At 39.2% G+C, this 27,749-nt stretch overlaps 1 protein-coding gene across 1 annotated transcript in view; it reads left to right on the forward strand.

Moving 5' to 3' along the window:
* Positions 1 to 27,307, forward strand: part of BMERB1 (bMERB domain containing 1) — a 45,724-nt gene extending 18,417 nt beyond the window's left edge. Inside the window, exons 2-6 of the mRNA XM_053471183.1 lie at positions 7,351 to 7,474; positions 18,107 to 18,180; positions 24,733 to 24,847; positions 25,448 to 25,530; positions 26,054 to 27,307. Coding sequence (XP_053327158.1) covers positions 7,351 to 7,474; positions 18,107 to 18,180; positions 24,733 to 24,847; positions 25,448 to 25,530; positions 26,054 to 26,166 — 509 coding nt within the window. The 3' untranslated portion in view covers positions 26,167 to 27,307. The remainder of the gene's footprint in view (positions 1 to 7,350; positions 7,475 to 18,106; positions 18,181 to 24,732; positions 24,848 to 25,447; positions 25,531 to 26,053) is intronic.
* Positions 27,308 to 27,749: the final 442 nt, after the last annotated feature.

A 27,749-nucleotide genomic window follows, 5' to 3' on the forward strand; every position in this document is an offset into this window, starting at 1 on the left:
ATGTAAAATTACATAGGGCTCGCCAAACAGTACATAACGGCAGGCTAAGCAATATATGGCCATACAATGTGACAGAATCCGCAGTGTTTATGCTTCAGGTTCTTTTAAATAGTATTTGCTGAGTGTGCGCTGATTCTTTGTTTTGTTATGTATTCGGACTAATGGGATTTGCCCTTCAGCGGACCCCCTATGCGAATGCTCGTCTGGCCATATAGAAAAGGAAATAATTCAAGGTACAAGATCCCTAGTGTTCCCATGTACGGCAATATCCCTATGGGATCATATAGGTGAAGATATAATGTGGTCATCTCTTGTATGAAATGATTGATGAACCTGTAGACTGATGTCATATTGTAATTACATTAGTGCGCCATTTTCTTGTTTTCTGAATATCTTAAAAATGTATGTTTCCACTTACCCCCTTTACCTTGCACACTGCCTGATTTATTGCCTACATACCTATATTTCGGGTTGTTACTAAGAGACACTTTACATCGTGGACCAATTATTTAAATTAAACATGGACGTGTTGGCAAACTGATTTATGTTGTATATTGTACACTATCTGACCAGTGCTGTTTAATATCTGTTTTAATGATTTCTACGATTCCCCTGAAAGGTGGAATGAATCATCTAGTTGGAGGACGGTGGCTTGTCCCATGATAATGCTAAAGACGCCTCTGTTGTTAATGGGTTTTCTTTTAAATTGTGAAGAGGGCCATTTGTCACCCGGCCATTGGCTGAATCCTCGCAAACATCCATTTTGGATTAGCATCAGATTAATGACATTTTCCGCTGGGAAAAGCCTGATGATGTTAACGTATGGGTAGGTGTTTGCTGTAAGGAGGAAAGGGCTCTTAACCTACCTGTCATTTGATTTTAAAGGATATTCCTTGTGGCTTTCTATACCAATAGTGAAATTAACGTATCAGTGTTGCAATTGTCATGTTTTAAGGGAAAAGTCATTCATGTTTGTCTCACTAATGTTCAATCGTTCTCCAACTGGTCACAAGGGCTTTCCTAAAGCTCCCTGTCCTCTGTTCTCAGCACTAGGAGATTATGTTGGGTCAGCCTTTATGACTACTCCTTTTGCTTCATTAACCTATTAAATATCTGCTGATTAGAAGATTACATTAGTAGTTTAGTACATTAGTACATTAATGTATGTGTTGTACTGTTTTGGAAGCAAACAACTTTCTAGAAGACTATATTTTTGAAGAACTCGGCATTAGGTACTGAAATGCACAACCATTGCATTTAACTCACAATGTTTTTAAGACACTTCAATGAAATCCAAAGAACATCTCATTATGGCTTCTTTCACTGCCTGCCGATCAGAACCATAGCTTTTATGGTCCCGCAACATACCGCCTGCCGTCTGTTGGCATGGCTTTATCAACAAATTGTATATGACGTTTGATGAATTGATAGCTATTCATGTAAATACTTAATATTAATAAAATTAATAACTAAAAACAATCAGAAGCAGAATAAGTTGTCTGCTTGTTTTATACAGGCTACTGGGACTGTTAGGGCAATAGAGCACCGTGATGCATTCATACCCACCAAACATTTGGAAAAAGGTAGACAATGACTTCAGCGGAGGAAAGTGTGATGCAATTAAGAAGAAAAGTTAACTTTAGTGTGTAGTGTGTCTAATTCAGCTCTTTCTGTGATGACTTTTAGGGTTGTAGCACACTGTTATAGAAGAGACGGAGGGACTATCCTAGAATACATGGAAAGTGTGGAATAATACCTACGCAAGACGTACCTCACTGTCTATATCACACATCGTCACCGACACATACACAGAAAAACATTTTCCTATAGCACACAGTTTTATAAAATGGGACCATAATTTGCAACTGCATCCAACTTTTTTGCCTTAACAGTAGAGGTGACAATAGCTGCGAGGCATTGTTCTAGCGGTTCTAAAAGTATCAAATTGTCGCGGAATAATGATTTCATTGCTATTTATTTTCTTATAGCTATTCTGCTGCTTCAGGGTATCAAGCATGTAAAATTAGAAGGTCAACTAAAAGATTAATTGAGAACATTTTGTTGCACGGCCCAGAAACAGACTCTTTTTTTAAGAAGTGGTTCATGTCCCAACCAATCTTCTAGAAAATTAGCCAACTGGAGCGTGATACATTAGGTGCATAATTATGTTTGTTGTAAAAAGTGTGAGTGAGAAGTATTGTGAATAACGCTTAGGGAGGGACAATACCGCGTAATTTACAATAAATCCCAAATTCTGTTAGAAGATATTCAGTACTTCCTTATTTATTAAGTGGGTTTCAGAGAAAGCAGACATCATTAGGCTTGCGTGAAGCTTGTTTTTCACTACCTTGAATACCCCACTGTTGGGGAACTTTGGCTGATTCTGCTTGTATCGGGGAAGGGAGGAGAGAGATCCGTGGCCGGCACACATTCTGCCATTCTGCGCAGCACCAGAGGTAGAAAGGCTTGTACCAGTCAACGTTGGACTATTTTTTCAACAAAATGAATTGTTCTTTTAATAAAAGTGTTAATTTTATAACATAATCAATTAATTAAATTGTGGGCACTCTTAAATGAACACATCTGCAGAGATGGATCAGGCACAAGACCACTTAGATGCCCAAGGTGCGTTGGGGGCCCAGCTGACCACATATATATGGTTGCTCAGGAGTCAGTACAGCTATTGTATATGTAAGGGGCACTTATATGCAGTAATAATAATGATAAATGAATGAGCCATCTAAAGACCTATAGAGCATACAATATTCTATTATTAAATATGGCTGCCCTTGACAAGATTGACATAATTGTCACTGCAGCTCCTTAAAAATAGTTTAAAGGACACTTAGGCCCTTAAATCACAATCACATAGGGGTCTTACATTGGAGGATCCATTATGTGTTTCTAGTAACCCGGCTGGCAGGACGCTGAAGAAGTCCTCATCCAAATGTCAGTTTTTTTTTGAAGCATCAGTTCAGCTTTAAAGAAAAAAGAATTATCTTCCTTTCATTTTGGGTCTTTTCATAACAGCTGTTCACTTCTACAAGACCAAATTACATTTACTGCTAGATGAAAAGATCGTGAAAGCCCATGTGCTACAAAAAGTGGTCCTTTTAGTCATCTGTTCCAATCACAGAGATACTGTTCTTGATATCAGTGTAACTTATTTGCCAACGTGTCCTGGATACAGATTTAGAAGAAAGACGGAGAGGGGAAAAATATGGGATGTTTTTTCCCTATATTTATATATATATATATATATAATGTTATATATTTTTACAAATTAACACGCTGTGATTTACTATACAAACAGGATATTATAATGTTTCTTTTTTTCTCAGTGATTGATCTGTTAAACCATGGCCTAGACAAAATATCTTAATGTAGGACAGTTTAGGGTAGAATGCACAATAAATCTAAGTGGGAGACTGCATACTAGGCCCTACCTCAAGCTGCGTCTACTCTGTTCTGGACCCCATTTGGCAGTAATTGTGGTGAAGCAGCCAGAAGCCCCACAGCAACATAAATATAACACATAAATATGCTTGTATGACGTTATATATACATGCGGTACATTCCTGGCTTCTACATTGTACATGCCTATGTAGATAATATGTATCGCTGTCTAGGAAAAAGGCAAATTTGGTAAAGCTGATAACTTTATCGACTGTTTCGAGGCTACTTAGGTCTCTTCTTCATACTTAGGTCTCTTCTTCAATAGTCTTGAAAGCGTGCAGTCTAATCAGTCTTTCCTCCATGCCACCATCAAAGCGCGTTTTAGGGATGAGCAGCACCAAGTTGAAGTAAACGCTGGAGGACTGTGTCGACTCAGCATAGCCCTCCATAGTGTCAATGGGCCGTTTGGGAGGTCAGGCAGGGATCTACCTTTTAATTGGCCCATTGAGCACTGGCACTGCAGGTAACCTGATCGCCCAATCGGGCAACTGAGTCCCTGTTTTGCGGCAAAGGGGCCACCTCCGTTGGACTTGCTGCCCTGCTGCCCAGAATACGCCACTGAATCCAATGCAATTAAGTTAGCCAAAAAATATATCATCTTTGCTCTTTTTGTTGAAAAGTGGAATCTGACACTTTGATATACAAATCGCTTATATCTCTTCCAATATTCAGCTCTCGTAGTGCTTGGCACTTTGCAACGAACATATAATGACAAAAATTAAAGAGCTCTTGAGTTATGGACCAAAAACACACTCGCTAAAGAGAATCATCAGCAATTTTCCATAATAACTCAGGTTAACACATCATTGACGGTAATATCATATTCCACTAAATTGTGTTCCGAAATCACAGCAGAGATTGTACTTGTTAGGAAAAGCTGAAAAAATATTTAGCTAAAAATACGACTTTTGCTTGCAGATGTACTAAAATAGACAGATGGTGCTCGTTATTTACAAACTAAACATGCACAAGAACACTGTGGAGATTGCCTTATTTTGTCCATTTTCATGTTTGTGTTAGATGACCCAGCATATGACATAATTATATATAATCGAGAGAATGAACATTAAGGTCAGTCAAAGGATGTTGTTGTGAAAAGTACGTTGCCAAACACAAGCAAAGAGCAAAATAAAAACCAATGCTGGAACTAAGGTGCATGAAAATGTATAATATATATATATATGTGAAATATTAAACAAAGTGAAATTGCCCCTTACGGTCTAACGGTATTATTTACATTTATGTTTTTTTCCCAGCATTTTTTTAACCTTACATATATGGATAAACCATCATTTAGTATGAAACAAATAAAATAAAATGTGAAAAAAATGAAAAATAAATATAGATATGTAAGGTGACTACAAAATGTCCCTAAACCTCATGTTACCACCCCTTAAATAACCACCCCCTCAACCCCACCCCTAACCTACCAAAACTGGTGCCAAAGGCCCTACTCGGGAGCACAGACAGGGCCCACTCTGGCCGTGCTGGCCCCCGCAGGCATCATTATGCATTCAAGAGCAATTTGGGTCCAAGGTGGTAAAAGTGATCCAACCATAATGCCAATCATTGGTATTTCTTGATGACCCCGCCACCATTTATTAAGATAGCATTGCAGAAGCTTTCAGAAACAAAGGAGCCAACTAGCTGTGGAACTTATAACTTATAATATTAAGACAGCTGAGTTGCAGAAACCAAACTAATGTTCCATTGTCTATAACTTAGCAAGCAGATGCCTTATTGGGGTAGATTGTGCCTTAACTGTGCAAATGGGAAATATAATGGGAACTCTAATTAGGACCCTTTATTGTACAAGTGAAGAAGGTCTAACTAAAGTTGTGGTTTTCTTTAAAGGTACACATCTTTTTGATGGAACAGTTAGTGAGTCCAAAATTTAATGCTGGGCTCATTTTTATATCTGTAAGGCTATGATTTTTAAATAATATGCCACTGGTTATTTTGATGAGTAATTTATTAAATGCTTTAGCTACATCTGGTATGAACAAAGCGTTCCTATTGAATTCCTAATTAGACTTTTCATCAGAAGGAGATACAATGAGAACCCTGGCTTTATGTTTTTCATTATGTATTTAGGCTTTTATCACCATTCTATTACATTTTCACTTTGCCACTTTGTCTAAGAAAACATACTGATGGATTTTAAACTCAAATATTCTCGCATAGCCTGATTGTGTGACTAATGCTGTTACAGGGGCGTAGGAGACTTGAAAACCAATTGGCTGATTCCCTGTTGTGGTTTGGCATTTTAATCAGGCTGTCTGCACTAATAAGCAGATCATATGCATGATTTGTGCATATGGAAATAATCATGGATTTATGTAAACATATGCATCAGAAGGCTTTGTTGTTCAACAGATAAAAATAAGTAGATCTCTTCTTGTTAAAAAGTGTATCTCCAGTCGTGCTTCATAGGCCAATATCTTTGTTAAGGAGGGGTCCATGTCCAGGCTTGGGACGGACATCTTGCGAACCAGGCAAATGCTTGATGGGCTGGTGCCCAATTCCACTACTTTGGGGACATAATTGAGGCCTCTAGCCTCAAGTTGGGAGCACTGAGTAAAATCATGAAGGGGAGGCCAAACTGGGAATTAGAATTTGGCCTTGTACTGGAAGGCTAATTGCCAATAAATGACTGTAGGACTGTAGGACCATACTCGAGGGTCTCTTATCTCTAAGGGTGTAGCGTTGTTGGCCCAAGACTCTTGCTGCTTCCTTATGGCAGATCTACCATGGCAAATAGAGGTGGCGCACCATGTTGTAATGTCAACTATCAAAGAACAGAACGACAGGAGGTAAAAGAGATTGAGTTGAAGCCAAAGCTCTCCTTCCAACTCCAGGTTTGATGAGTAAACCCTCAAACTGGTACAGCCTTGCCCTGTGTCCCCCTAACCAGTGACTCTCTTTGACCATTCAGAATACTGGAAGGTAGATGGTGTGCTATGATGTCATACTTTTGAGTGTCCAGTATACACGGGAAAAGTGCTTAAAAATGATAACACCGCATTTGTGTTTTATCCCATAACAATGTGCCTTGCGGTGTAGGGTTTGAATACAGATATAAAAATATTAAATGCTCACCGGCCCTGTTGTTATATTCTGAGCTGTAATGGTTAGGAGGGTTGATTTGCAGATCTCTGAGGTTCTATACCCCAGGACGCCTGCACTGCACGTTATATATGAATCATTTCCTGTTGTTGACTCGCTCCTAACTTTTTTAATCTTGCAGGTTTTCTTGTTAGGCAAATAATAAATCTTCACTTTTCAAATCTGTCAAGTTTGCCAAGTGGCCTGTCAAATCAAATACCGCTCTTGACAGTTGTTCCATATTTATGTGTTCTTCTTCTTCGCATGCTAGTACCTTGTTTTAGTGAGTGCAAATTCTGATTTACTGTACATAATGCAAAATGGTGGTGAGAATATGATATATAAGCATAGTTTTGGCATATAAGACCCACTAAATCTTCTGGGAAAACTTTAGGGAAAAATATTTCAGTGCAAATTTGGAAAGCGTTCCGGCCAAAGGGAGCCCCTGATGATTTAATGGTGATATCATTGGGAGTGCTTTTAATATTTATACATTTATTTTAAACATTTTATTATTCTGACTATTTTTTAACATGGGAAAAAGTAACAATGCAGCAATCGCCAAGTGGGTGGCTATGAGGAGCTTAAGCGCCGTGGGGTTACAGAGCGTCCATAATTGTAACATAAACCCAACTGGGAACTTCCCAGGCGGGAAGCTCTCCCCTTCCTGAGCGAGTGGGCATGAGAATGTCAAATTACAATCAAACATTAAAAAAAGAAAACTGAATATCTCAGAATACTCATGCTGATTATATGACAGTGACTTCACTATTTGTTCTGCACATTTAGATCAACTTGACATTGTGTCGATGGCTGAGACAACCATGACGCCGGAAGAAATTGAGCTGGAGATGACTAAAATCCAGCGTCTTCGGGAAGTGTTGGTTAGAAGAGAATCAGAACTGAGATTCATGTGAGTATTTTCTAAGTAATAAGATCGTTGTTCGATGTCTGTTCAACAAAGGATTTTCTATTAATAAGACCGTTAAATTATAGCCACAAAGACCTCTATTAATAACCTCTCGGGTTGTGCCCAGCATCTAAGCAGACCTTAAGGCATCTAGTGAACAGTATATGTGGTTTTAAAATTGCTGAGCACACTAACAGAATATAATGTGATAATACAGCGCTCCAGACCACACGGCCACACAAACCATTAATTCATAGAGATCAGTGTTAGAGAAGTTGAGATAAATACGTACATGGCAAAACAGAACATTGGTTCAAATATCTAGAGTAACAAATGAAACTATTGGGACAGCCTTCTTATTATTGAGTCGAGGTGTTTCAGCCACTCCCATTGCTAACAGGTGTATAAAATCAATCACATAGGCAGTTATCTCCATAGACAAACATTAGCAGGAGAATGGGTTGTCCTGAAGACTCCAGTGACTGTGGCACTGTCATAGGATGCCACCTTTGCCACATCTGCCCCATGCACTGAAAGTGCTATTATTGAGAAGTGGAAGCGTTTAGGAGTAACAAGAGCTCAGCCACAAAGCAGTAGACTATGCACACTCATTGCACACAAATCACCTGCCCTCTGTAGCATCACTCACCTACAGAGTTCCAAACGGACTCGGGAATCCACATCAGCACACGCACTGTGCGTCGGGAGCTTCATGAAATGTGTTCCCTTAAATGAAAAATCATACTTTAGTATCTGGAAGTCTGATGGACGAATCTGGGTTTGGCAGATGCCAGGATATCTGGCGTTGTTTTTAGGGTTTGGGCAACTTAATTCCAGCTAAGGGTAATGTTAACTCTACAGTACACAAAAAACTATTGTATGCATCCAACTTTGTGGCACCAGTTTGAGGACGACCATTTCCTATTCCACCATGACCATGTGCCCAGGAGCTTGCAGACCTGGTGGGTAGGACTAGCACTTTGTGAACAATTTTGGACCGGCCCAGGGAGGCAGGAACACAGTGGGGTTACATTATTCTGAGTGTGTAAGCTTGTGTAAATATGTGTGTGAATATGTGTGACAGTGCACATGTGAGTTATGGACGGGGGCAACGGGCCAGTTGGGTCCACTTGACTTTACCAAGGAGGTGTCAGCCCTTCTGACTGTGCCATTGTGCACAAAGCTAGGTCCATGAAGACATGGTTTGTAGAGTTTGGTGTGGAGGAACTCAAGCGGCGTTTGTTCTCTCTAGTATGAGCCTATTGTCTTCACTTGTTTCCAAACTTCAGATATGACCTTCAATGACATGGTTTTGTTGTATTGTTTCTCAGTTATTGATATTTTACATGCATTATATACTGCTAATGTTTGCTTCTACTCTAATGTAACAGACCCCACCATCATATCCTTTTTCTGGACACAGAATATAGATTTTAGCCCCTTAAGGACAATGGGCGGTCCCTAAACCCATTGAAAACAATGCATTTTGAGCCCGTACATGTACGGGCTTTGTCATTAAGCTCATTAAGCCCATATAGCATCACCAGTCTCCTGCTACTGCCTAATGAATACAAAATGCCCATGTCATTACAAGCATGTCAGGAGCGCAGCACAGACCTAAGTGAATCCTCCATCGTTGCAGCAAACGTCCCTGCTGAATTAGACAAGCAGATGTTATTACAAGACAGAAGCAACTTGGGACTTATATCTAATATTTGTTTTTATTTCTTACACCGAAGAGCACTTTACTGGCAAAGTAAGAGCTGAAAAATCTGAATAAGCACCAAGAACACATTGCTTTCTTATTGAAGACACATTTCTTTGAGATATTTTGAAAAGGTATGAATGTACACCAAAAACTGTTCTATTAAAAACAGTGCGAAGTCTAACAGTCTGATGACCATACATTCATCTGTGTATACATATTGTGGGCCACTTATTGATCTGGGGAGTTTTCCAGTTTGTGTAGTTTTTCAATTCCTTCAATTTCATAAAAGAGGGTAACTGTAATACTAAGCTAGAAATAATAATGCAGTGGCTCAAAACAGGTTTGACGTATGCAACTATTTGCTTCTAGCTATGCCAAGTGGCACAGCTTGCTCTGCCTCCCTTGACCCTTCTTCAGCCCCTTTACAGTTCCCATGTCAAGAGTGATGGGTACACCTGGGAACTCTCTTGCTCCTCTTGGGAGGTGTGAGTGGTGTTAACGAAAGGTATACACATAGCAAGGAGTCACACCAATATACTAAAAAGGGACCCACCATGGACAGTAAGTAGGTGGGATCAAACACCTCTCTGCCTAAAGATCAAGTGCTGTTCCAGAGGTCCAGTTATCACTTCTGATTCCTGGGTCCTTCAAGCGAAACTGGAAACTAAGGTATGGTGAAAAAGAGACCTCCTGGTCACCATGTCTAGAAAGTTTCCAGAGGTGTTTGTAATCAAACTTTAATTTGAACACCAAGATGAATTTTCTAAAAGTGATGTTGGACACCAAGACCGACAAGGACACAATGTTCTAGGCACAATACAATATGTTTCGGTGCGGTATCCCACAGTGAGGATGATACCATATTCTCACTTTTTCTTGCGCAATGAGTGAAACAGTCCCAAGTCCTGAGTTGATGAGCTAGAAATATCTGATTATATTTGGGAACGAGTAGCACTTCACCATGTTCATTGATCAAATTAATTTCATGTTGTGTAAACTATTAGCCACTCTGATCACCTTTTATGAGCCCATGGTATGACAACAGAAGTATTGACTACATGAACTTACATATTGAGAAACATTTACCGGATCTGAGACATACCTGTTATAATAAATACATGTTATATTCTGATTTCTCTAAGGCACGATCTCTGAGCATTTTAGGTGTTCTGTTAATTATTTTAGACTATGAATTACTGTGTTATCTCAGAGTGAATATTTGACACACGCGTTTGCAATACTAATGCACTGGCAATATTCAGCCGCTGACGCTTCCTGCTGGTGTCTTAAACTATCTTTCATCCATCAGACTTTAATATCCTGCCCACATGCATATTATTTTCACCTCTCTCAGATTGGTTTTATTATTATATATCAGGCCACCTTCAACCTTTCTAAGCAGATGTGTCACTTTTCCATCTCATATACATATATTATCCTTTAGTACATTAAATAAACCATGTAATAGTGTTTGCCGACTAAAATAAACAATGGCTGTATTTTAAACACATCTTTTGCATACCCTCTAACATCACAAATATCCAAAGAGGGCTACTTTTGTTTTAGGGAACATGTCTTTACCTAGACCTCTTATGTGACTTTGGGACTTTGAGAACTATTAATGTAACTGAATAAGATGTTTAAAAGAACATAACTTGCAAGTGAAGCAAGAAGGGCAGAATTTTGGTCCCAAAGGAGCCATTGTAAATTAGGTTCTCTGAATACATAGGATTATTCCTTTGTGTTAGGCTTAGATTAATTACATCTTTCTGTTAGTGGAAGCCCTTCTTACCTTTGTAAATTTGAGACGAGGAGAAGAGATTGTTGGTTAAGGTCAGGTTAGTGGTGCATTTACCTACCAATCTCCACTGCGGAGATCCTTCATATGACATAATATCTCAACACTCCATCTCAGAGACAGGAACTGCGGAGCTCATATATATGACATAATATCTCAACACTCCATCTCAGAGACAGACACTGCAGAGCTCATATATATGACATAATATCTCAACACTCCATCTCAGAGACAGGAACTGCGGAGCTCATATATATGACATAATATCTCAACACTCCATCTCAGAGACAGGAACTGCGGAGCTCATATATATGACATAATATCCCAACACTCCATCTCAGAGACAGGAACTGCGGAGCTCATATATATGACATAATATCTCAACACTCCATCTCAGAGACAGACACTGCGGAGATCCTTCATATCGCATAATATCTCAATATTCTTCTGTGCCCCTTCATACTGAAGCATGCAGTATGGGATATCATGCCCCATCTCCGGCCAGATTATGTGAGTGACGTAGTCAGGGTTATTAAGGCTCAGGCTGACTAGGCTTAAGGTGCGCCGTAAGAGGCGAAGAAGAACGCAAACAGATGCTAACGGCGAGCCAGCTCTGTGGTCAACCCCAGTGAGCTTCGAATGCAGTGAAAAAAAAATCACCCTACATTAATAAGGAGTTATAAGGGACCAATTCAGCATGTTTTGACACATCAAAGTATATTCACCAAACAAGTAAGCACTAACTGCCTGTGTCCCGGCACCACAAATTATGTTGCGGGGGCAATACCATTTTTATTTTCAAGAGTTATCTTGCACATCTAGTTACTGATGCAAATTATGTCAAATATTAGGCATATGAATAGACTTGCACATAAGATAAACACATGCATTATATTTATAGCATAATAGGTGAGACACATTTAGCCCAAAATGTGCGCATGACTCAGATGAACACCTGCCACATGCGTGATTTCGTGAGAAACATAACATTTCTTTAGGCAAATGTCTGCTGTTGACCTATGCATCAGACAAAGATGTCGCCCCCATCCTGTTTGCCTTTGTAGATGAAGTTTATCTCTTCCTGCGCTTTAACCTATTTTGCCTAAAGTTGGCAGTATGTTCCATATTTCTCAATATTGGACAATAAATATATATATATATATATATATATATATATATACCTAATATGTTCTCTACTTAGAGGGACCTTGTCAAGTACCCACTCATTTCTACTACCCTACCTGGGAATGGTGAGAGTCCCTGCATTTATTGGATGTTTTTATAATGGGCGTAAAAAAAGATTTTTTTCTGACAAAGGTGCCATATTCAAGCATATGCGGGTTTGTAGATATAAAACCTTTAATTTCATAGTAATCCCATGTTCTAGAGACTCTCTAGGGTCAAAAGAGGAGACCTACGATAACTACGACTCATTACAAGTATCCAATTTTACTAAAGAACGAACGATTGTTTTAAATGAGTGCATATAGCTTTATCTCTGAGCTGCGCTGACACCCATTCCCATTCATCTCTTTAACCAGCACCCTGTGTATGAGGTCAGATCATTAGGGATTGCCCAAACGCATCACTGTAAAATAACTCGGTTCCACTTCGGTGAAGGCAATTAAATAAGCAACCAGCGGATCTCTAGTACCGTCCTTCAACCTTTTCAGCAGAACGGCCCAGAGCAAAGCAAATTCTAGTTTGCTTAATTGGAAAGCATTTTTACCAATTACTGATGTTTTTTTTCCCCTATATATGTTTTAGTGACCAATTTTCTAAACTTTTTTTTATTAGATTGGTGTATATGTATATAAATGTCTCCAATTTTCAAGTGTATCCACGATCTTTAAAGAGAGTTGTCTGTGTTTGATAACATCTCCAACCACTTTCTTACTTATCTTCCTATACTGTGGTTTTTGTGAAGTTCAATGGATAAGGTTGCCTCCTTTAGAGGACAAATGGTGTAGCATCCTAAGGTTCATCTACTCTAACCCACCGGCACCTATACAACCAGTAGGCAAATAATAGGCATGCCCCTAGGCATGTACCTAGCGGGAACATGATCATGTTACAGGGAAGATGTATATTTAGTGTGTGTGTGGATATATATATATTATACCTTCTTAAGATTAAATACAGACAGTAGATGTCCCACCTACGTTCATATCAGTGTCCAAATCTACAGGGAGAGGTTTTGTGTCCGTTGGTCCGTCCAGCTGTCTCAGCAGTAGACGTGCTTTATATATGTATATAGATGTATGGTTGCAGAGATCTTTTGGCTTTTCATCTCCAATTTAATCATCGTCTAATAAAGATGTATGAGTCTGAATTGGAAAAAGTCACGCAGTATATCACTGGTAAATGTGTGCTGCAGTTATTAGGTTGGCATTACGTACGATGACTGCGGTATTCATTTGAAAGACTATAGAGGTTTACACCTGGCTTCAGACTGTTGAGATGTAAAACAATTATGTCTCTGCTTCTGCTATTTGTAATCTCCGTAGAGCACCCCTTTATATGGGTTCAACGTCTATTGTTAGAACAGTGGGTGGCAACACCGGCATAAGCAAAAATACTCTTGTTGTTTATGAGTTACATTCTAAGCTTAAAAATTATCGCTGGGTTCTATATACTATTGCTACCAGTGACAGTAGCGCTCTGCTTTTACTTTTATATCAAGCACTGTGCGCAGGGAGCTTCATGAAGTGGGTTTCCCCGGCCAGGCAGCAGCCCACAAACCGAGGATCACTATGCACATCGCGCAACATCGGATCGAGTGGTGTAAAGCACAGCGGCACTAGACTCTGGAGCGGTGGAAACGTGTCCTCTGGAGTGATGAATGGATGAGTTTGATGTAGAAGAACTTGACCAGCCGCACAGAGCCTTGACCTCAACCCCACTGAACGCATTTAGGATGAACCAGAACGGTGATTGCGAGCCAGGCCTTCTCGTCCAACATCAGTGCCTAACATTACAAATACTCTTTTTGGCTAAATGGGCACCAATTCTCCGAGACATACTCAAAAATCTTTCCCGGAGAGTCTAATCCTGTTTTCCCCACGTTTCTCTCTGTCGACGCATCCATCTACAGCCCTTTCGTTCCCTTTCTCCACACCTTATGTGTCTTTATGCCCCATTTCTTCTAGATTGTAAGCTTGCAAGCAGGGCCCTCTTTATCTAATTCATCGGTTTGTCCTAGCCTAACTGTTCTAGTTTTAGCTTACCCCTTGAATATATGTATTGTATAAACATAAACTGTTAGCATTATATAAATAAAATATAATAATAATGTATATTCAAGTATTTACAGAGGGTTAGGATTATTTACAGAACTCTTTAATATGCATTGATCTGTAGTAGTGATGTCAGGGACATTAGACATTAGACTTTCCCTTTAAGATCATGAATTTTCTCGACCAGGTTCCTCCTAGGTTTCTGTAAGTAAATTGTTATAGGATGCGCTAGCTGTTATGCTCCTTTTACCCAATAAACAATACGATGGAACTACATAAATAAATCTATAATAGTAAATATACGCTTTTCATTTTGTTATTGCATTAAAAACACAGTAGGTTATTTAATGGTTTCATGGGCTAAACTTGTTAACGTTCATGTTTTTGTGCATCCCACACATGTTATGAGCTCAGCACTGACATTCAGTGAAGGGGAGAGAGAACATATGTTGCGTGAGTCATGGAGCTGTCTGTTTATCTCAATGTTACTGGGTTCATAGGAATGCTCAGCCATCGCTATCCACAACAGATTGCCGAGATCTGACTCCATCTCGGGGTAATACATATCTGATATATGTAAAGGTTTCATGCCATATATATATATGTATTATATGGCATTAAGTGGCACAGATTGGCGTGGACTGGCTTGTGATGTCCCAGTAACCACATTGGGGACTGACAGCAGGAGCGATGAGCGCAGGCATAGGCTCTACAGATGTAGATAGTCGATAGTCCTCAATACCAATCGTCATTACACGTGTATAGGGCATAAAATACTATTGAGGAAGAGTAGAGCCAGGGGTCCGAGGTATAAGTAACCGAGAAAGAGTGTGTGATTGTATGAGTATGTATGTATGTGTGTGCGTTTATTTTTGCTGCCGGGGCCAAAAGCCACCACGGCCCCTAGCTCCATGGAGTACACCTTCCATATGTTGAAAACCTTCATGGAGTAAAAATATATTTTAGGAATATTTTAATAACCATCCCCTGCTGAAAGATTAGTAGAATTCTATATCTTATGAATAGCAAACTATTTTGTCTGGTGGAATCTTCTTACCTTAACATGTGGTTTGGTTCTCTCGCTTGGTGCCCAAAGCTCAGCCTATTTTTTTTTTTTTGTAATTAAACTGTAAAACATATCAAATTACGATTCCAAAATGTATTTCTTTTTTTGTTATTAAAATGTGCAGAAGAAAAGAAACACGGTACGATGCATATTCAGGGTTCATTGTGTCTTGTTATTACTGCTATACATGGCTCAGAGGCGAATTAAACCAGCTGGATCATTCAAGATTTGGTTCTGAGCAGCAGGAGAATTTTAATGATGTTGATTCCACCACACAGAGCATTTGATCTGTTGTGATACATAGGAGATTACAAGTGCCTCCGAAGTCTGTGCCGTATACAAAAGGAAGTAAAGGCCACTTAGGAATATATACTGATTATTTTACCTTTTATCGAGGTGACAATCTCATCTCTGTAGATTTGTTCTTTGTTAAATGCTTAGATACGTATCGTGAGCTTGGGCGCTATTCCTAAATCCAACAAAGTATGCATTTATAGAAGGTTGGACAACATGTGACAACCATTGCCTACAGTCTCAACATCCCTTCTTCCATTGTAGAACTTTTGATTTAAGAACTATCATAGATAGTTTGATAGATCAATAGAACAATTAGCTATTTATTTGAGCCATATGTCAGGGTCATTTATGTCAAATGGGCCGTTTTCTTTCAACCCAGCCTTGCTTCCCAGCTTATTTCGCAATCTTTCAACCTAGACTTTTCCCCAATTGTTCCATTATCTGCCACCTCCCAGTCCGCATTTTACTTTTTTTTTCCATCCTTCACCCCCCACGCAGGATTTTGCGAACCCCAGCAGATATTTCATCAGAAAGGCAAAGATCTAAATCATCTGGCTCATACTTTATTGTACGTAAGGCACAACTTTCCATCTATCTTTTCATTTTTTTTGCTGAAGTACCAAAGCCACTAAAACTCACAGCCAGAAAATATTTTAGTGCAAAAAGTAAAAGTATCACCTTGTTGAAATATATGTATAGTTAGCACAGCATATAAGAAACCTGGCCGTAGCCTACAAAGAGAAGATTACTCGGGAAGTGTATTTATTTCATGCTTATTAAATATTTGTTAGTAGACATGGAGAAGCATTTCTTGCATTGGGAAATTTGCTTTCTCCATCCATTGTTAGTAAATCAAGTTTATTGTCTACATAGAAATAGGTAATGGAACATTAGGAAAGAAACAGAAAATAGGTATAATAGATTTTTCTAGAGTAATATTTTCTCTGCTGTATGATACATATACAGAACTGGACAAAAAGATAAGCAACAGTCAAATACGGGTTTCCATTTTTCCCGAGAGATTCCAGATTCTGACTGATGTAGCCACATTTATATTAAGAAACTTGGCTGGTCTCAACTCCATAGATAAATCTATGACAAGTAATTGAATAGCAGTCCTCCCATGAATTGAAATAGAGACAATTAGATAAAACCAGGGAATATTGAGCTAAGCTGTAACCGAGGTGCCCAGCTGGGTCACGTAACATGAGCTAAAGATAGAGAGGAAGTGTGTGTGTATGTATGTATGTATGTATGTATGTATGTATGTTTTAAGTGTATGGTGCTAGAGTGTGTGCGTACATGTGCGAAGGTAGTTTGTACAGTGTATAGAGACTCCAGCAATGCCAGCCCATTATTAAATACCAGAGACACACATATTCTATGGTGAAAAACAGGCCACAGCGTTTATTAATTCACCAATATTAAAATTTTGTTCACTGTAACATAAAACATATTAATATATTATAATAACTCGTCCTTGCCAAACGCCATTAACAATGACATAAAAGAAGTATTCGGGTGCATCCCCTCCCACCTCGCCCACCAACCAATCAGCCTCCAATCCTGGCCTTACCTCCAATTAGTGGCAAGCACTAGCCGGCTTTTAGCTCAGTGGGCACGGCCATTATCCAGTACCATTACCAGAGTCTAAGGGAGGGATAGCCCCATCCACGCCTGAACCACCCTGATTGGTAAAGACACCCCCCCCCAGCTGTGACAATAAAAATAGCATTAGCATACAAAACAAACTAAGTAATAAGAGGGAGGGTGGTTGGGTAGCTGTTACCAAGCCATTGCTTTCAAAGTGGCTGAGGAAAGGGTGAAGGGAGGTGGCACCCGTATATGTCCTACTAGACTGGACTCCTCCTCCTCACTATCACACCACTAGCCACTTCCCCCCAATTCTCTATACTTCCCCCACACTCGCACGTGGCCCTTGTCCACCTAGCTGCGCCCTACTCCCAAGGGTTCTGTGTGGTGTTATGCATGAGTGTGTCAGAGTATGATGTCAGGGGTTAGTAGCTTCTAGGAGTGGAGGAGAGTGTGTATGTATGTGTGGTTGTATGGTGTTAGGGTGAATGGGTGTGCTGTTCTTTGGTGTTTTTATAGGTTTGTGTTTTATGACGTGTTGTGTTTAATGGTGCTAGAGTGTATGTGTGCATGTATGGTGTTATGCATGAGTGTGTCAGAGTATGATGTCAGGGGTTAGTAGCTTCTAGGAGTGGAGGAGAGTGTGTATGTATGTGTGGTTGTATGGTGTAAGAGTGAATGGGTGTGCTGTTCTATGGTGTTTAAATAGGTTTGTGTTTTAGTACGTGTTTTCCTTTGCAATCTGTGGGATTCCAGACCATAGATTTTCTTCGGCACTTGATCTATGAGAAGCAATGAAAAGATTTCCCTCTTTAGCTCGAGGGTCATAAGGTGTTTTGTGCCCGTCATTCTTTATTCCATTGTTAAGCAAACGCATGGGACGGAATTAAAGAAGCAATAACGTTTTCATCTTTCTTTTCATCTCTTTTTAAAACAGGATTGATGACATTCAGCTGTGCAAGGAAATTATGAGCCTGAAACAAGAACTGCAGAATTTAGTAGACATCCCAGGTAATTGGTTAGTTTTGCAGTTAAGTACGTAAATAATTGTGACACGTCAGTTATAAATTATTTGTTTAATCACAATACAATCTCTGATTCACATGTTTATGATCATATTTAACAAGCACTTCATATAATATGAATCATGTAATATAGTGTTGCCAACATAATTTTTTTAGTCTTGGCACCCTGTGAACAAAGTGGGAAAGATGATATAAAAGTTGTTCTAGCAAAGAAACTGGTATTAGATTAGCTAAGGTAACAATAACGTATCAGTAGCTCATATTAACGTTGGTTTAACCCCATCTTTAATTTTAAGAATAACCTTCTTATAACATAAATACCATGTTCATTTGCCATTCAGTTCAAAATAATGATCATGGAGACCATGGACAGCTCTGTTTATTACAAACTGTGAGAGCATTCTGCAACCTGATGATTAGCTTCATGTAAAAAGATTAAGAAATCATCTTTTCCCATAGATGTACCTCTATGATTTGTATAATGGGGTTCGTAAAGTATATGATTCATAAGGATCAGCCCAGCTCGGTAGGATAGGTAGGAACCAGGTCTTCAGTGCTTGTTGTTGTCTGCATGGCTCATGAATGGTGCGTGGCAAGACGGGCTGTGGTTTTGCTGGGCTCATTTCACACTTGGCTCCATCACCTTTAAGAGATTTTATGATAAATATATAGTGCCAAATTGTTACTTTACAAAACCTATATAATCAGCAATACAATAATACACGGCCTGTTCATGTTAATTTTTATACAAATGTTTTGATATAATGGGAGACCGATGGATGTGTCTCAGAGGGACAACTGAGTGATCCATGTTTCAAGGTGATCAGTCAACCATGGCTGCATACAGGTGAATGATTTGTGTATTTTCTAGGTCTGCCTATTCCAAGGTTTGGGCATGGGCATCATATTATTTACAAACCCTAGATATATGCCCACCATCCTTTTTACATTACTGAGAGGATGGTAGATAAGCCTACTATGAGAAGTTGTAGAGAATAAAATAAGGGAATATAAACATGCATGGGACAGACATATGGCTATCCTGAATCTAAGAAGAGAACCAGGACTGATTAAGGTCTAAGTCTTTTTTCCTTGACATTTCTTATGAATCCAAGGTGTTCAAATCCCAATCCACATCTTCTGCCACTATGGAGTTAGAAGGGGTGCCCAGAGACTGAGAGTTATTGGGAGTTGGGTAGAAAGCTAGTGGACGTTTTGCTGATCCAAGCTACCAGGTTGTCTCATGACATTGATGGCTTGTATGATAGTCTTAGTTTATGGAAATATTTCCATTTAAAAGATTAGATAAAATTGAAAGCCCCTTGTCTGGATCATAAATGTAATTTCTTGCCTGTGTACACATTTGTGGAAATGCGATTAATTTATATCCCTCAGCATTGCCCATGTGAGCTACAGAACACAAAGCTGTCAACCTTGAAGGCTCTAGGAATCAATGAGATGTTGCTCCTGGCATCACACATATTTTCCAACCTAATTTCATGGACAAAAACAGATGTACATATGAAGGCATGATCATCATCTATAGGGAAATCATTTTCCCAAAAACATTTTTGCATAATTAACTTTATAAAGTGTGTCTCGTGTAATCCATCCACTTGATATGAGCAGAAAATTCATTTTTGGGTTGCTGGGGAAGCAGCATATTTGCAAAAGCTGATTCTAAGTTAACGGGAAGCAGTTGTTTGGATTTTAGTTTATTTATTTTCTTGTTTTTTTCTGTTCACAAATTAAAAATATGGGGTATGTGGGACTTCCATCTATCACACCTGGGAAATGCCTGGTGGGCCGAGGTTGTCACACGCCCAAAATCCAGCGGCCACACACAACACAAGCATAAAAGTGTAAAGCGCGTCCATGTATATCCAGCTTTCGGCCCCGCACCTGCATCATCAGTCAGCCGCTGGCAGATAAAGTGATAAAGTATGACAAGATCTAATGTATCAATCTCTGTAGATCAGTCTGTAGATCATGAAGGTGGAAGAATAGATTATTTCTTTCAGAATGCAGGTTGTTTGGTATAGTATAGATTGTATAGGTTCATAGTGAGTGTTTAAGGTTAGAATAAGTAAGGGAGAGTCCGACAGAATAAAGAAGGCGATTCCAGGGAATTGGTACAGCACGGGACAAATCCGAGAGCCTTGAGTGGGGAGATAATGCTTGAGGAACATTGTCACTCCCAGACAATAGGAGAGTATGTTGTGATAAGAGATGTAGATCCGAATTATTCATTACAAGCAAAGAGATAAGATTAGTTACAATTACTTTTACGTGGAATCCCAGAACTTATAGGCCTATTTGTTGCAGAAGTCAGTGACCACGGGCGACTGGATCACCATTTCCATGCGCTGGCGGTCTCCCTGAGGAAGCACTTCTAAATTACAAGCTGCCTTTTTTAGTTTTAGCTGTATTGAAAAAATAGCTTTGGTTTCTTGAACCCCTTCAAAAAAACGGTGGCAAGTTGACCATTAGGATGTACCGCTGCAAGGGAGATCAGGGAGGGTCTGTCTGGACCCTGCTGGGTATCTGACTGCCCCCCACTGGCTGGTTGTATGCACTGCTATCAGCAATACCAGTCAGTGGAGACCTGCTTGCTGATCACAGTGTAGTTGCACTTTAAAGAAATGATAGGTTTCCTTTACAAAAAAAATATGGTGGTTTTTACCGTCATCTCTGGGACATTCCAAGTCAATACAAATACACACGTATAGGAACATTGTGATCAATCTCTCCGAACTGCCACAGTCTGTAAGGCACAGAGTTGGACTACTGGGAGATGCACAGATAATTTGCTCAGTATTTGTCAGACAGTTTGTTCCTAAAATCCAACATCCCCAGTGAATATTAGACACACACTCATAGCTCGTAACGCTGCTATCATCGTATATCGAAAAGGCTTCATTGAAAACAGAGAACAGCAGAAATCAACATGTAGACATTTTGGTAATCAACATGTCATTGGAAGATTGTAGATTTTTTAGTCCAGTATTTTGTTTTTCTGTGACATTGTCTGCTTCCAGCTGTTCCTTTAACTCAAGGAAAGATCCTTACAGTATTTACTCTGATTAAACAGTCCATTTCTAAAATAAAGCCACTATCTGGGACCAAGCAGCTTTATCCAGCTTCTTAGAAGATGAGTACATCTTCTCATAATAATTTGTATTTGCAAGAAAAAAAACTCCGGGCTGTGATAATGGCTTCAATTCACCAACGGCTGTGTTGCAGTACAATACATCCCACCCAAAAAGGCCAACCTGAGCCTTTAAATTGTATAGCTAATACCGTAACGTAAATATTTTAGTTTAACTTTGCTTTTAGTAAATTCAGCTCTGTCTCCGTTTCACCATTCGGAATGTTTGGAGTATATCAAATAATGATTGCCGTTGGATCTATGGTTATATATAATGGAGGATCCTAAATGAAGGCTGTAAAGTAAAGACATGTCTTTCCGAACAGTCGATATCAATCAAGTTAATGGCTGGCTATTTCTGCTCTTCATCAGAATTCACAATTGATTGTCTATCACGCAGAATTGTATCGAGCATAAAAAAAGATGTTGCAGATTTGATGCAACTTGGTTTATTACAGGTTTTTTTTCCAAATACCCATTTAGGACAACTCAACCATAATATAATTGATCATTATTTTTTACCAGAAAAAAAGTTATTTAGTGTATAAACATAACAAAAAAGAGTAAAAACAATATCATTTGCAACTAACCAAAGAGAGAGCTGGGCTTGCTAGGGTCACATGACCTGGGGTAGAAGAGCAGCAGCTCATAAGAACTGCTCTAAAGAAAGGCTCCTTGCACAGTAGGTAAGCGAGGCATAGCGGGGCAGGTGTGTGACTGTACAGTGTTTGACTACATGGGGTGTCATTGCACGGTGCTAGAATGAATGTATGTGGAGTGTCGGTGTACAGTGCTTGACTGTGTGTCAATGTACAGTGTTAGGGTGTTAATGCATGGTGTTAGAGAGTGTGTGTGTTAGTGTACCATGTTTCAATGTAACGGATGTCGGTGTATATTGTTGGAATGTGTGTTAGCGTATGGTGTTGGACTGAGTGAGTGTGTGTTTGAGCCAAGAATACATATGTATTTCTTATTTTAATATGTTATCATTATTACATAGTTTAATTAGAGGATTGAACTGTGTAATATAGGATTTTTGCAAACACATAAATGAGAGAAGTCCGATTGATTTGACGCTAAACTTTCTTGCTCCTTTTGCTATCAAGGAGATGAAGGAATTAATGTTCCATTTTTGATGTCATTTGTTGCTGATTAGCTATCTTAAATTGAATTTCTGGTTTCTCACTGAGAACGGTTGGAATTTCCATAGAATTAGGGAGCCCTATCTACATCAGCTAAAAAGAAAACAAGTGCTCTAAAGCTTAATGTAGGAAGGAACAGAAAGCCACAGGCAAATCCCATCTCACTCATTTCGGAATAAGTTCTTCATAACGTCAAGCTGAGATATAAAGCGGGTACGTCAGGATGCATTTCATGCAGCTATACCATATAATGTGTATATATTAAAAGTTTATGAAGCAGAAACAGTAATGGTGTCCGGATTTCCCAATATACCTCCTAAGACGTCCTGCTGATGTGAAGTTACAGAGATACTTAGTGTATTTTATGCCTATGGCTTAGCAAGTCTTTATTTTCAATGTGCCGTTGTAGCGGTTTCCAGTGAGGCTCATCAATTGATAATTCTGAATCGAAAAAGCAAGAGGTAAATGTAATACTTAAGCATTCAAATGCACTATATTAGAACTTAGTGTGAAAAACTAACTTATCTCAACGTTATGGCACGTGAAAGTACGCCTGGTCTGACCATCTGACACACCAGGCTGGAGCGTGCCACCTTCTACGCGAGCATAAAATCATGAAGCGTGGCCACGCACATGCAGCCACCGGCCGTCCCTAAGTCCTCAGGCAACCATTGGCCTTAAAGTCCCAGGGCTGCCTTGTGATCTCCAGTTTGGCCAGCATTCAAGGAACACTCCAACCTCAACTTCTCTAAAATACGTATTAGAGTCTATTTTGGATGGACTCCAATGAATTCTGCTGCATGCAAATCGGTGAATTTGTGAACTTTTTATAGGAGTTCCAAAATTAGAATTCTGACTCCAATTTCTACTACGTCCACTGTGCATGCTGAGTAGTGCCTGATAGCCCAACTCTCATTTATGCAAGTTGAGCACCAATTAAAATCAGTCCTTACATACTTTGGAGTTTGGAGGAAACCATTCTCAGGTATGTAAGTTGACCTCCCATTGACTCAAACGTGAGGTAAAGGACCTACTGAGTAGGGGTAGTAGGAAGGGAATAGTTAACTCCTATAAAAAGAGAATGCATGCATATAAAAGTGATTCTCCCCTAGCCTGTGTCTCCAAAACCAAACCCTGGCATGACTAGGGTTCCATATGGACCATTTTTTCTTAGATTTACATGTTGCCGACCTCCATCTATAGTTGAGGAATGCCTCAACTTGATTAAGTGACTGATCCCTCTTCTGTGACTTCATGTATCCCACACACTATAGCAGGGGTGTCCAACCTGTGGCCCTCCAGCTGCTGCAGGACTACATCTCCCACAATGCTCTTTCAGCTAAGGGGCTGGCTGAGGAGTATGGGAGATGTAGTCCTGCAGCAGCTGGAGGGCCGCAGGTTGGACACCCCTGCACTATAGGTTAACTCCATAGGTGACATCCATGACCCTGAAACATTAACTTTCTAACAGGCCATATCACACGTAGTAACAGTTATATAACAAAAATATGAGTTCTCCTAAAGAAATAAATGTGAAAAAGCTCAATCGAGGTACTTTATTGCGCGTCATAGAGACATTTGCAGTAATGAGCCCCTTTGTTAAGCCTGGGTACTTTACCATTGTGTATATCTTTAGTAATTCTCACAGCAGTTGTTATCCAACTGAAACAATTCACGGCAGGAGCCGCGGGTATCACGCTGAGATGGTGATATCACTCCATTCATCCAGGAAATTTTAACCTGCATTTATTGTTAACATTGGCAAAATCAGGTAAAAACATGATTATTTCATCAACATCCCCCTCTCCAGCAGTATTTGATGCCTCTTACAAATAAATTGCTATCTATATTATATAACTATATATAACATAATATATACACTGTGTACATATCATAATTTATGTTTTTTTCTGTGGGAGGGAATGCGACATAACACATTTATAACTAAATGCTAGAAACCATTATTTTGTGCGTTTGGGTATTTTTAAAAAATATTATTGGTAGATTATAAGGTTTAGGAGGGTGATTTTCCAGAACGCAAAATGTTTTCAGAATTTTATCAATTAGGTGATTCTTTTCCCTTTGCCACAATATTTTTTCAATCTATAACGTAATACAACCCGTATCCGGGTGCAGCATTAAAAAAATTATGAAATTTAGTTAGAAAGGGGTTTAAGTTATATGATCGCATAAGTTGAAGTGCAGGACTAACTTTTTTTTATCTGTTTTTTTATCTATTTTTTTGTAGAAAAAGATAAAACAAACCAACAGAAGCAAAGGGAAGACGAGTTGATTCAGAAGATCCAGAAGCTGGTGCAGAAGAGAGATTTCCTTGTAGATGACGCTGAGGTAGAAAGATTAAGGTAAGGGTTCTGGGGCGCATGTAGCTTGACTTCATAATTAAGTCCATGACAATAAGAGGATGGCAACTGTCAATCTGGATGAATACAACAAGGGAAGGACTTTTGTCCTAGGTCCACCACAGCTATACCTTGGACTCCCTCAACAGCTGCCAGGGCCTTCAAGAATACTACCATCAGAATAGTTCAATTGCCATCAAACCTCCAGACAAGTATCAATTCCCATCAACGCAGAACCTCACTGGGGCTGATCCTTTGGAACATAAAGTAAAGTCACTAAAATAAAACTGCAAACTCTCCTGTGAACTGCATGTTTAGTGAATAGAGCTACAAAGGTGGAGGCCAGAAGTTGTTCAGCTCACACTATGCGTTGGATAACATAGCGCTAAAGTCTCTTGGTTATATTCTACATTTGTTAAGGTTTTAATTATATTAAAACTGTCGGCATTAAATGATTTAGTTTGCTAACTATTGTATTTAGAAGGACATTGGCTGCAATGCAAACTCACTTAATGGGTTTGGCATAAAAGTTGTTCTACTTTTGTAAATACTGTTTGCACAGAGGATAATTCTTTTCTGTGTGCCGTTACTTTCTTTTCCCAGGGAAAAAGAAGAAGACAAGGAAATAGCAGATTTCCTGCGTATCAAATTAAAGCCCCTAGACAAAGTAACAAGGCCCACTGCCAGTAAGTATTTGAGGAGCGTTTCACGTTAATTAGATGTTCTTTGTAACCGTTACGGTCCCCATAGGGATTAGGATTTGATACGATAAGAGTCGATTCCCCCAATACCTGAAATACATCACAGCGGTGACACATTTCATTTATTGTTAAACATTGCTGTAGCTTTGTGGTTTCTATAAGTATAAAAGAGTCTGTAATGGTTAAGTTTAAAATTATATTATATAGAATAAACCTGAAATTAAAGCTTTGATATCTAAAGTGTTGACTTGACTGTCTAGCCTTATATTCAGAACATCCCTGCATGATGCCAAAGACATTTCATTGACTTAATTATGCTTTATATAGGGCCAACCAAGCTATTCTGAAGCTCAGCGGGGTTGACCATGCATAATGTGAAAGCTAATACTATTGTATTAACCCCATCTTTGGTAAATAGACCCGATTAATCACTGTGAAGCATGTTACTTCCAAAGCAGAGGATGATCGAAAATGAAAAGTAATAAAAACCCGTTTCCAATTCTCACAGGTACTGCCCCAGAGAAGAAAACAGAACTCCCACCGATCAAACCTTCCATCACAAAAACAGGAATGGCCATCCTTAAAGACTGCTGCGGGACCACTCAGTGCAGCATTATGTAGCCCACAGGCCCCCGATGAGCCATCAGAATGCTTTGTTGGGATACTGGTGTCATCAAACATGGATTTTGAGAACCAGAACTGTATGTACTGTAGATACAGTAACATTTGCCAATAGTATATCAATAGTGAATCCCTCACTGTCGCATGGATCACTCAACAAGCATGTTTGGGAGGGGAGCGTCAAACAAGAATATTATGTATATTCTTATACCTGCCAGCAGCCTTTACTGATTTGTAACAGCTTGAGTGATTAGTTAGTAGAAGTAGCAGTCTGAGGTCTGGCACCCAGTGACGCAATCAACACGCAACAACAACATATAGATATATGATCGGGCCAGTTCTAAATGTAAACCCTACTCCCGTTTTAAATGTTCCACTGCTGTGAGTTCTAGCAGGAAAGCTCTATCAATATTCAGTTATCAAAATAAAATACAAAAAAAAATGCAAGTAAAAATTGAATAGAAAATATTTTTTAATATTTTTGAACGCTTTTATTGCCTATACGGGATAGATATTATGAGATAGCAAGGAACACAACAATTACGTATTACAGGTCATCCTTACCCACATTTTGGCTTTTCCTGGAGTTGCATTGAAACACTTTTGAATCCGAGACATTTCACCAAGTAACATTCAGTTAGAGATCTAGCACTTTGTATACCTTGTTATGCATATTCCTTGCACATTTGAACCTCAGTGTACGTTAAAGCAGTCAGCGCATATACCTATAGGCCTTAGGCCATCCTATACTGTGACGTCCAGCTAAAAATATGTTTGTACCTACGTGGATTTCAAAGCGTAATTATACAGTCGTAATATTTATTCTGTTCGCATTTAATCTGCTGTTAGGTGGTGATGAACAAAATGAAACAAGCGATTGCTTTCATGTTTTGGTATGAAGTAAAATTAGTTTGTTCACGTGCCGTTTATCATTAACGCATAATTTATTTGTAGTCTTAGGCTTTTCATTGAAAGTGCCTACCATCCCGATATATCTGATGTGTCCAAGTCTAAAAGGGAAGCGCCATTTGTATTTCTCTTGGGAGTATAAAATCCAGCGCTGTACACAGTAATGTCTGACGGTGCAGACATAAAGATGGGTTTTGTGTCGTTTTGTTCCAATAAACTTCCTTTATCTGCAGACCTGGAGGCTGCCATTGTTGTCGGTCATGTGATATATCGGGTGACCTTCTATTCTCCAACATGTTACTAAGCCAATTCTTTATGGCAATGCTCCGTAAAGTCTGTTCCTCCAGATAGTTTCATTAGCCGCAGTGACCAGTTAAGTAATTAAGACTGAGCCATTTTATTATTTACCACAGGGAAGCATAAGAGCCAGGGTGTTTGGCTAGTATATAGAGCACATACAAATTGCCAATAGGCAGCTGCCTGAAAAAAATACCCCCTACTATTTTAAAGTTACCCCATCTAGATTTCAGGGTGCATTTTACAAATAAAAAAAAAACAAAAGAAACTGTCCATCGTTAGGTGCTTACATGTTAAAATAGTTGAATAGGCAGTGATTAAGTGACAGGATACAGAAGGTGATTATTAATTATGGGGTACCTCATTCATGTGTACCG

This window comes from Spea bombifrons, chromosome 7, assembly GCF_027358695.1.
Source record: "Spea bombifrons isolate aSpeBom1 chromosome 7, aSpeBom1.2.pri, whole genome shotgun sequence".
Lineage (NCBI taxonomy): Eukaryota > Metazoa > Chordata > Amphibia > Anura > Pelobatidae > Spea > Spea bombifrons.